The 12,350-nt window shown below is 38.6% G+C and overlaps 1 protein-coding gene across 16 annotated transcripts in view; it reads left to right on the top strand.

The window, feature by feature from the left end:
* Positions 1-12,350, top strand: part of PPP1R42 (protein phosphatase 1 regulatory subunit 42) — a 52,233-nt gene that overhangs the window by 31,161 nt on the left and 8,722 nt on the right. For 4 of the 16 annotated variants that reach the window (XM_086336733.1, XM_086336734.1, XM_086336731.1 and 1 more), the window contains 3 exons: positions 347-464; positions 2,832-2,963; positions 9,862-10,021. In XM_086336733.1, coding sequence (XP_086192859.1) covers positions 347-464; positions 2,832-2,963; positions 9,862-10,021 — 410 coding nt within the window. Of the gene's footprint in view, positions 1-346; positions 465-2,831; positions 2,964-9,861; positions 10,121-12,350 lie in introns of those variants that run through there. The other 12 variants (XM_086336739.1, XM_086336740.1, XM_086336737.1 and 9 more) reach the window with 4 other exon arrangements.

A 12,350-nucleotide genomic window follows, 5' to 3' on the forward strand; every position in this document is an offset into this window, starting at 1 on the left:
CTTCCATAAACTCTGCTAAGAACAAGGCATCTTCTGTAGCATGGATAGCCAGAAAGGCAAAGTGTTTCCTGAGATACAGGTTGGGTCCATTTAAGCTAGTGTGACACAGTACAATTCTGTGGTCCTCAACTCAGGACCTTACTTTTTGTCTCATCTTTAGCCCCTTCTATTAATACTACAGACCATTTCATCAAAAAAAGATGTATTGTACATCATCTAAGTACCTGGCACTGAGCTAGAACTCCATGGAAAATAGTAATTACCTTTAAAAACAGTTAACTGACATGAAAAAAATATTGATAAGTATGAAATACCTGTGTCTTGCTTTTTTCTCCTCTAATTATAGGATTTGGAGTTTTTACTGAACAAGTTGATGAAGCTGTGGAAAATGGATCTAAATAGAAATCCTGTTTGTCTCAAACCAAAATACAGAGATAGACTGATACTGGTGTCCAAATCACTGGGTACATGTTTCTATTATATTAATATAATTTTCCTAGAGAAAGAGACTTGGTTAACTCTTTAGTTAATGTATCAGCAAGCCTTCAGAAATATGAATATAACATCTGGACCTACAAAAATGGTCAGCTTTAAATTTGATATTTTAATAAGAACAAAAGTTAAAATTGAGAAATAAAACATGAAAAAATATATTCTGTTCAGAAATAATTAAGATATCAAACACTTTCTTTAAAAAAGAAAATGTGGCTGTTACCAACAAAAAATATTTAGTCATAAATGTGTACAACTTGCTGACCTTTTGCCAAGTTTTCATTGGCACAAATCCTCTGAAGATGCCACGAGACTCTTGGTTCTGTAGGTAAAACTGATCAAAGTTTTCATTGCTTGACATTTGCCAAATGGCGCCTTAAGAACTTTCCTTTCATTTAAAATGGGAGCAAAGTAGGGAGTCACTTTATGAGACCCTTACAAATAATAACATTCCTGAATATGCACTATATAAGGGAAAATGGACGAGTGCTCTTCAGTAGGGACCAGCTTACACAGTATCAGAAGGATAAGCACTGCCCTCTCACAGAGGAGATTGTGGGAGAGTTTCTATGACATGCTGTGTGTGCATGCATGCATGCTAAGTCACTTTAGTCATGTCCGACTCTTTGCAACCCCATGGACTGTAGCCCACCAGGCTCCTCTGACAACAGGATTCTCCAGGCAAGAATACTGGAGTGGGTTTCCATGCCCTCCTCCAGAGTATCTTCCTGACCCAGGGATCAAACCCATGTGTCTTACATCTCCTGTATTTGCAGGCGGGTTCTTTACAGTATTCTCAGGCTTCCCTTGTGGCTCAGCTGGTAAAGAATCCACCTGCAATGCGGGAGACCTGGGTTGGATCCTTAGGTTAGGAAGATCCCCTGGAGAAGGGAAAGGCTACCCACTCCAATATTCTGGCCTGGAGAATTCCAGGGACTACACAGTTCGTGGGGTCGTACAGGACTCGACTGAGCAACTTTCACTTTCACTTTCTTTACCACTAGCGCCACCTGACATGCTGTACTTGGGCATCAGTTCAGTCAGTTCAGTTCAGTCGCTCAGTCGTGTCTGACTCTTTGCGACCCCATAAAAACTAACCAACCATTTCAAAACTCATGGCTGTAGTAAACCTTGGTTAATCACAACGCTAGTACAGTGGTTCTCTTGAGGGAAGGAGGGGTTGACAGGCGTATCAAAAGTATCCAAAACGATTTTTCAAAAAACACATATGGGAGGATCACACCCTGCCTACCCTTTACCCCATCAGCCAAGAGTAGGAAACAGAGAACACACAGGAAGAACGATCATGTATATTAGGTATATTTTTAAAGTAAATTACTTGTATATTTATATTTAGAATACTATCATTCATTAAAAATTGTCTTTAAAGAAAGACATGATAAAATGTTCACAATATAATATTTAAAAAGTAGGATGTTAATACTATATAGAGAGTTCCATTTCTATATAATATACACATATATACATGGTACATACCTAGAAAACAAACCAATGCTAAGAAATATACTCAAGTATTATCAGTGATTTCAGTGATTATTTCGGGTTGTGAAATACAGGCGATGTTTTGCTTTTTTCCATTTCTTTGAATTTTCCAAATATCATACATACAACATACAAAAATTATTTGTGTAACTGAATATGCTCAATTTTCAAAACTTTTAAAAGGAACAAAACGTTAAAATAGCTGAAATTTCAATTCGTAGAATAAAGAAGCCAGCTATGTGTATTATTCCTATTATTTCCTATATCTTAATGTATGTACTTTTAAAATACCATGTTACATATATAAAACTTCTTATTGACATTAACATAAAATATACTTTTCTTTTTCTATGAATAACCGTAAAATTATTAAATATTTAATTTTTGTTAAGTATGACATTTTTGTTTTGTAAAATAACAATGTAACTTATGCTTCAAGAAGGGCAACCAGACATCTAATTGTTTATAGTGATTCTCTTTGTTAGTCATGGAAAGGAGAGATACGGATAGTAATTACGGAGTCATTTTATGTTTTTGCCATCACGTTTTAGTTGTTTATAAAAAGCACATATTCTTTTTGAAATCAGAAAAAATAAAAATAAAAGCTCAACAGAAATTGTACAAATACAAGAAGTTGTATAAATAAGGTATTTTAAAAATAAATTTATTTCAGTCTAGAGTGTAACTTAAGTTCATGTGCCCTAAACCAGTGGTATATATATTTTATATGTATTATAATATTTATGTATTATATAGTAATATTTATGTTGTACTGATAGATAGCATTTATAACATGTATATATTACATTTTAAACATATATATTGTTTTTCTCTAGAATTCCTTGATGGAAAAGAAATTAAAAACATGGAAAGACAATTCCTAATGAATTGGAAAGCATCCAAAGATGCCAAGAAAACCAGCAAGAAAAAGAACAGTAAGAATGAGGATACACATAACTCATGCAACAGTAAGTAGGCCATCATTCATAGTCGGTCACTCCTGCCAGCAAAAGGAATATTATACTCAAGAACAACAACAAAATGCCAAAAATTAGGAGGGTTTGTTTCATTTTTTTAATGGGCTTTTTTTCTTAACTTGATTACAATTTCTAGAAAAAATTTCCTATAATGTTTATATATAAAAACGGTAGCTACTATCAAAAAAAGCTATGTTTAGTTCATACTGAGTTATAATTATGTTGGCTATATAAACAGAGAGCCATGAGGGTGGGGGAAATGTATAATTTTATATCTGGCAAAAGTGCATGGGGACTTCCCTGGCGGTCCAGTGGATAAGACTCCAAGCTGCCAATGCAGGGGGCCCAGATTCCACCCCTGGGCCCTAAGGGAACTAAGATCTCATGTACTGCAACTAAGCCCACACATGGCAACTAGAGAAGCCTGTGTGCCACAACTACTGAGCCCATGCCGCAAGGAACAGTCCATGTGGTTGGTGCAACGAAGACCCCGTGCAGTCAAAATTTTTTAAAAAGTGAATGATACTAGTTATCTAAATGGTGAAACAACAATCAGCTATATAACTTGTGAAACTGAAGTCACAAGTATATTCATTTAGTAACAGCACAAAAATCACATTTTCATCAGGATAAAAAATAAAGATGTATCACAATCATATATGTGGCCTATACTTGGTGGCCTGTCCCCTTTCTTAAGTACATACCCTATCATTTGAATATTTTGATTATAATATGCCTAAGGTGGTGTTACAAGGATATGGCAACCTCCCGAGTATAGCCTAACTAATGAAACTAACTGTAGCTAAGTGTAATGTGTAATAATCATCTTTACCATATTGGGGAGTATCCTAGAATTCACTCTTCACCAATTCTGTAGTCAACAATATTGGAATGAGCCACTTCCTCTGTTCCATGTTCGTTTTCTAGTTCCACAGCTAACAGGATGGAGACATGGGAAGAAGTGAGACCAGGCGAACAGGGAAAGAGGAACTAAAACAGTGTAGTGTGGCTTTATGCATAGACAGCATATCCTAGGAGCTCTATCACTCTAGGACAAGGAGGTTGAGGTGAAGAGAAGGAGGTGGAAAGCTCTGATGATTTTGCCATATTGTATCCACTGAACATGAACTGTTACTTTTATCTCACGAGTGATGATACTGTATTGGCAATATGAATTTCTCAAGATTTGAAACTTATAAAATGGACAAGAGGCATTTCCCCCTCTGCTTATACGTGGTTGGCTGTGAAGGGCAAAACTAGACTCAGGGTAAGGATTTACCTGTTTTCAGTATTACCTCAAAGATGCCAAAGTACAACCAAAGCAATGTTGAGAAAGATCAATAAAACTGAAGGGATAATGCTCCCTGTTTTCAAGCTACAGTTGAACCCTGAGCAATGAGGAGGTTAGGGGCACTGACCCTCCCCAATCTCGAAAATCTGCATGTGATTTTACAGTCAGCCCTCCATATCTTTGGTTCCACATCTGAGGATTCAACCAACCTCAGATCATGTAATACTGTAGTATATACTATAGAAAAAAAAATTCATGTAAAAGTGGACCTGAGGAATTCACACTTGTGTCATTCAAGGGTCAGCTGTATACTGCAAAGCTACAGTAATCAGGGAGATCAAACCAGTCAATCGTAAAGAAAATCAGTCCTGAATATTCACTGACTCATTGGGAAAGACCCTGATGCTGGGAAAGATTGAAGGCAAGAGGAGAAGAGGACAGCAGAGGATAAGATGGTTGGATGGCATCACTGACTCAGTGGACATGAGTTTGAGCACACTCTGGGAGATTGTGAAGGACAGGGAAGCCTGGTATGCTGCAGTCCATGGAGTCACAAAGAGTTGAACATGACTTGGTGACTCAGCAACAACAGTAATCAAAACAGCATGGTACTGGCACAAAAATAAGACACACAGATCAATGGAACAGAATAGAGAGACCAGAAATAAACTCACAACTATACAGCCAATTAATTTACAACAAAGAAGGCAAGAATATGCAGTGGGGAAAAGACAGCCTCTTCAGTAAATGGTGTGAGGAAAACTAGACAGCTACATGTGAAAGAATCTGTCTTCTCAGGCAAGGGAAACAAAAACAAACAAATGGGACTACACCAAACTCAAAAGCTTTTACAAAGTGAAGGAGACTACCAACCTGGTGAGAAGACAGTCTAGTGATTTTACAAAGTGAAGGAGACTACCAACCTGGTGAAAAGACAGCCTAATGATTTTACACAGTGAAGGAGACTTACCAACCTGGTGAAAAGACAGCCTAGTGAATGAGAGAAGAAATCTACAAACGACAGGACGTATAAGGGGTTAATATCCAAAATACATAAAGAACTCACACAACTTAGTATCAGAAAAACAAATAACCCAATGAAACAATGAGCAAGGACCTGAATAGACATTTTTCCCAAAGAAGACATACAGACAGTCAACAGACAAATAAAAAGATGCTCAGCATCACTAATCATCAGAGAAATGCAAATCAAAACCACAATGAGATATCACCTTACACCTGTCAGAATGGCAATTATCAAAAAGGCAAATTACAAGTGTTGGCAAGGATGTGGAGAAAAGGGAACCCTGGTGCACTGTTTGTAGGACTGTAAATTGGTGCAACCACCATGGTAAACAGTATGGAGGTGCCTCAAAAATTAAAAACAGAATGGACCATGTGATCATGTGATCCAGTAACTTCACTACTGGGTATGGAAGAATCGATGAAGAAGATGCAATATATACAATGGAATATTACTCAGCCATTAACAATATGAATAGTATCTTACCACTTGTGACAACATAGGTGGATATAGAGGGTATTATGCCAAGTAAAATAAGTCAAAAAGAGAAAGGCCAACACTGAATGATCTCATATGTGGAATCTAAAAAACAAGGCAATGAAAACAGACTCATACAGAAGAGTGGTTGCCAGGAGGAGTGCGATGAACAGGTGAAGGGGATTAAAAGGTAAACCTCCAGTTATAAAATGAATAAGCCACACGGACAAAACATACAGCACAAAGAATATGCTCAACAATATTACAATAACTTTGGATGAGGACATATGGTTACTAGGCTTATTTGTTGTTGCTGTTCAGTCACTAAGTTGTATCCAACTCTTTGTGACCCCATGGACTGAAGCACACCAGGCTTCCCTGCCCTTCACTATCTCCCAGAGTTTGCGCAAACTCATATCCATTGAGTCGGTGATGCCATCCAACCATCGCATCCTCTGTTGCCCCCTGCTCCTCCTGCCCTCTATTTCTCAGCAACAGGGTCTTTTCCAATGAGTTGGCTCTTCCCATCAGGCAGCCAAAGTACTGCAGCTTCCAGGCATATGGTGGTCATCATTTTACAATGATACAAATGTCAAATAACTATGTAACACTCCTGAAGCTAACAAGATATTATGCATCAACTACATTTCAATAAATAAATAAATAATTTCAGGCACACATTTTTTGATTGCACTTTACTGCACTTCCCTGATACTACATTTTATACAAATAGAAGGTCTGTGGCAACCCTTTGTTGAGCAAGTTAATTGATTCCATTTTCCCAACAGCATTTCCAACAGACATATTTCCAAAGAAAACCTACAAATGGCCAATGGGTATATTTTTTAAATGTTCAATGTCACTAATTAACCAGGAAAGGCAAATCAAAATCACAATGAGATATTTCCTCATACCTGTCAGAAAAACTCTTATCATATGACAAAACAACAACAAATGTAGGTGAGGATGTGGATAAAAGTGGAATCCTTGCATGCTGTCAGTGGGAATGCAAAATGGTGCGACCAACATGAAAAAAAGTATGGCAATGCCTCAAGATTTAGAAATAGAACAACCATATGATCCAGCAATCCCACTTCTGAGTATATCCAAAAGAACTGAAATCAGGATCTTGAAGAGATGTTAACACTCCTATGTTCATTGCAGTTGGCTATTACTATTCATAATAGCCAAGATGTAGAGACCTAAATGTCCACTGAGGAATGAATGGATAAAGAAAATTAGGTATATACAAACAACTGAATACTACTCAGCCTTAAAAAAAAAAAAAGAGAGAAATTCTGTAATATGAAACAATGTGGATGAACCTTGAGGATATTATGCTAAATGAAATAAGCCAGTTCCAGAAAGACAAATACTCCATAATTCCACATATATGAGGTATCTAAAATAGTCTATTTCATAAAATCAAAGAACAGAATGGTGGCTGCCCAGGGCTGTGGGTGGGAGGGTAATGGGGAGTTACTAATCAGTGGATATAAAGTTTCAGTCAAGCAAAATGAATAAGCTCTAGAGATATGCTGTACAAAGCTGCACATGCATGCTAAGTCACTTCAGTCATGTGTGACTCTTTGCAACCCTATGGACCATAGCCCACCAGGCTCCTCTGTCCAAGGGATTCTCCAGACAAAAACAGTGGAGTGGGTTGCCATCCCCTTCTCCAGGGGATTTTCCCAACCCAGAGATCAAACCCATGTCTCTTATGTATACTGCACTGGCAAGCAGTTCTTTACCACTAGCACCACCTGGGAAGCCCACAAAGCTGGGCTAGAGTCAACAATAATGTATTTATTGGACATTTAAAACAGTAACAGGGTAGATTCCATGTTAAGTGTTCTTACCACAATTTTTTTTTTAAAAGCCATATGGAATGCTACAAAGTACAGAAGCGTCATTTCATACCTTATTGTAGTTGCTATCATGATAACCATTAATAATTTAAATGGAAAGCACTCCAGTCTAGGAAGCCAAAAAGAGGGGCAAAGGAAGAAAAAAGAACCAATATTATCGTGCCAATCATTTTAGATCTTTATATGCATTACTGCTTTAATCATTTTACCTTGTGGGAAAAATTATATCCATTTTTCAGCTGAGAAAGCTGAGTTTTAGAAAGATGAGATAACTTGTCTAAGGTCACAAAGATAGCAGAAAGTGAAAGTAAAAATGTTAGTTGGTCAGTCATGTCCAACTCTTTGCAATCCCATGGACTGTAGCCTGCTAGGCTCCTCTACAGACAAGAATACTGGAGTGGGTTGCCATGCCCTTCTCCAAGGGAATCTTCCCAACCCAGGGACTGAACCTGGGTCTCCCCCATTGCAGGCAGATTCTTTACCATCTGAGACACCAGGGAAGCCCAGTAATTAATCAAAGTTATCTGACTTTATCAAAGAGCTTTGGTTTCTAGTGATTACTGTATTGATGACCGGTGGACAACTCATGCTTGGACATAAGGACAATAATGTCTGCCCTACTTAGAAATTCACTTCGGTTTGGCAGGAATTTAGAAAAATCTGCAACTGTATAAATGCATGATATGTAAACATATAATTTTTGCAAATACAAAGAAACTAGGGAGAAAAATGAGACTATATTATGAAAGAACTTTGAAATTTTATAAGTATTCAAATAAATTATATTATTTACTCTATTGAAAAACAGACTTTAAGGTCAACTAAATTAAATTTAAATTGAAAGCTGACTACCTGCAATAGAAATTATCTGAGTTTGCCTCAGGCGTGTGCTAAGTCCGACTCTTTGTTACCACGTGGACTATAGCCTGCCAGGTTCCTCAGTCCGTAGGGTTCTCCAGGCAAGAATACTAGAGTGGGTTGCCATGCGCTCCTACCAGGGGATCTTCCTGACCCAGAGATTATACATTGAACATCTTGTGGCTCCTGCACTGCAGGTGAATTCTTTACTGCTGAGCCACCAGGGAAGCCCTTTTCTCAGGAGTACTTAGGTATTTTCTCTTGGCCATTTATAGATATCCTTCTTTCTTGTCACCTACATGCTTCTGTGAACCCTTTGCAAACAAATGGTACAGTTCCTGAGCCTCCCAGGCTTACAACCAGTGACCTCCCTAGACACACGCATGTAACACACAGTAACTATGCACCTGGCCGATAGCTTGCACTATGGTCTTCATGTAAAGTCTCTCTGTTATTGCTGCTCAGGAGAAATGGAAAGCGTGAATTAAAGTCTAGAAGATACACTGTGCTTTTGAAAATCTACAGTATACCTTCAGGACTTTAGAAGAGTTAATATGAACCATTTAAAGATACCTCTGCACAACCAAATACATTGTAAGTGAAGAGGAATTCTTAGGAAGATGGTCATTTTTAAATTTCCTGACCTTTGACATATTTTTGGTAGCCCTGTAAATTTGGAGCTCTATAATAATAAAATTACAGGGATTATGTCTTTAAACTTCAAGGATCTTACAATAAAAAATCTTGTCCTAAATACAGTCTCAAAATCAGAAGTAGTCAAATACTTTAACGAAGTTCAAAATATCTTAATAACTTTCAGCATTTACTTTTGTAGTGTTTTGATGGAAACATTCATTTATTCACTTAATAAACACTTGTTGAGCACTGCGGATATGCCCAAGATTATGCTAAGCTCTGAGAATTAGAGTTGATTAAGGCAGTTTCTACTTAAAAGAAAAATCATTGCTAGAAAGTTACGAGGATCTATAAACAGGGAAATGATGTTAAGTGTGGAAATAAGGTATGAACAGATTACAAAAACTGTAATTGACTAATCTACTCCCTAAAGGTTAAAAACACTGAAAAAATAAACACATAACAGCAAAACACAAGGGTAGTTAATATTAATTAATGTTGGTATACCCATTTTATCTATGAGAGTTGACCATGAACTTTCCTGTGTGGGTTCTCACGTATGAAAATCTGTCATATTTTATCTTGGACATTAACTTTTTATTGGTTTTGCTATGAAACTATTTAGTCATATTTAATTCCATTTCTCAAAATATAGTCTAATGCTGTTCTATGTCATGTTTACAATTTAGTTATTAGTTTCAAAGCAGAATGCTTTTAATTCTTTGTACGCTACAGGTAACTTTGAAACAATGCATCACATAGTTCCTGTTTATTACCCAAAGGTGGGTAAGCCAAAATTAGTTTTTTTCTCTGACATACAGAGATTTCTTGCAAATGGAAATGCAGCTCCAGAAAGCTCCCAAGAAGATAACTCTAAAATTATTGATGACATGGGGTAGGTTCTTTCAAATACTTCTGTGTGATTTATGTTTTGGCGGGAAGGATGGGATACCCTCACTGTCAACAGCACAGAGAAAGAAAGGTCCTCCATCCATCTTCTAGTTCTCTGTTCTCAATTCTTCTTGACCAAGCACCAAAAAAAAAAAAACAAAAGTTCACTGTTCACCTGCCAAAACAGTCATTAAGTTGCAGTGGTTCAGGAAGAGCTGGGACTCACAGACGAGATACGTCAACTGGAATAAAGCAGGTGACTCAGGCAAGTCCCAAAAGCAGCAGGTAAAGATGTCTAAATGAGCAGGGATAACAGCAAAGGAGCCTGAGGCTGAGATAGTAATGACGGCCCATTGGTGAGTAGAGGGCATCTGGTGGTGGAAAGGAAGGACAAGCCACAGCACGACAGGGACAGGCTAGTTTCACCACTTCTCCAACCCAAACGTTCCTAATTTGGGGTCCCAGAAGGATGCATTAAAAGTTTCATTAGGTTCTCAAAGAGATATATGATCTGAAAAGTAGTTTAAGAATCACTATTCTAACCTCACGTGCGTGCTAAGGCCCTTCAGTCATGTCCCGACACTTTTCGACAACATGGACTTCAGCCCTCCAGGCTCCTCTGTCCATGAGATTCTCCAGGCAAGAATACTGGAGTGGGTTGCCAAGCCCTCCAGGGGATCTTCCTGACCCAGGGATCAAATCTGCATTTCTTAGGTCTCCTGCATTGGCAGGCAGGTTCTTAACCACTAATTCTAAACTTTGAATATACACAAGGGCTTCCCAGGTGGCATATACGTAATTTCAGTTCAGTTCAGTCGCTCAGTCATTTTCGACTCCTTGCGACCCCATGAATCACAGCACGCCAGGCTTCCCTGTCCATCACCAACTCCCGGAGTTCACTCAGACTCACGTCCATCGAGTCTGTGATGCCATCCAGCCATCTCATCCTCTGTCGTCCCCTTCTCCTCCTGTCCCCAATCCCTCCCAGCACCAGAGTCTTTTCCAATGAGTCAACTCTTCGCATGAGGTGGCCAAAGTACTGGAGTTTCAGCTTTAGCATCATTCCTTCCAAAGAAATCCCAGGGCTGATCTCCTTCAGAATGGACTGGTTGGATCTCCTTGCAGACCAAGGGACTCTCAAGAATCTTCTCCAACACCACAGTTCAAAAGCATCAATTCTTCGGCACTTAGCCTTCTTCACAGTCCAACTCTCACATCCATACATGATCACAGGAAAAACCATAGCCTTGACTAGATGGACCTTTGTTGGCAAAGTAATATCTCTGCTTTTCAATATGCTATCTGGGTTGGTCATAACTTTTCTTCCAAGGAGTAAGCGTCTTTTAATTTCATGGCTGCAGTCACCATCTGCAGTGATTTTGGAGCCCAAAAAAATAAAGTCTGACACTGTTTCCACTGTTTCCCCATCTATTTCCCATGAAGTGATGGGACCAGATGCCATGATCTTCGTTTTCTGAATGTTGAGTTTTAAGCCAACTTTTTCACTCTCCACTTTCACTTTCATCAAGAGGCTTTTTAGTTCCTCTTCACTTTCTGCCATAAGGGTGGTGTCATCCGCATATCTGAGGTAATTGATATTTCTCCCAGCAATCTTGATTCCAGCTTGTGCTTCTTCCAGTCCAGCGTTTCTCATGATGTACTCTGCATATAAGTTAAATAAGCAGGGTGACAATATACAGCCTTGACGTACTCCTTTTCCTATTTGGAATCAGTCTGTTGTTCCATGTCCAGTTCTAACTGTTGCTTCCTGACCTGCATACAGACTTCTCAAGAGGCAGGTCAGGTGGTCTGGTATTCCCATCTCTTTCAGAATTTCCCACAGTTTATTGTGATCCACACAGTCAAAGGCTCTAGCATAGTCAATAAAGCAGAAATAGATGTTTTTCTGGAACTCTCTTGCTTTTTTGACGATCCAGCGGATGTTGGCAATTTGACCTCTGGTTCCTCTGCCTTTTCTAAAACCAGCTTGAACATCTGGAAGTTCACGGTTCACATATTGCTGAAGCCTGGCTTGAAGAATTTTGAGCATTACTTTACTAGCGTGTAAGATGAGTGCAATTGTGCAATTGAGCATTCTTTGGCATTGCCTTTCTTTGGGATTGGAATGAAAACTGACCTTTTCCAGTACTGTGGCCACTGCTGAGTTTTCCAAATTTTCTGGTGTATTAAGTGCAGCACTTTGACAGCATCATCTTTCAGGATTTGGAATAGCTCAACTGGAATTCCATCACCTCCACTAGCTTTGTTCGTAGTGATGCTTTCTAAGGCCCACTTGACTTCACATTCCAGGATGTCTGGCTCTAGGTCAGTGA

The sequence above is a fragment of the Bos grunniens genome, chromosome 14 (assembly GCF_055505025.1).
Source record: "Bos grunniens cultivar Pamir isolate PY7600 chromosome 14, Bosgru_T2T1.0, whole genome shotgun sequence".
NCBI classification, from domain to species: domain Eukaryota; kingdom Metazoa; phylum Chordata; class Mammalia; order Artiodactyla; family Bovidae; genus Bos; species Bos grunniens.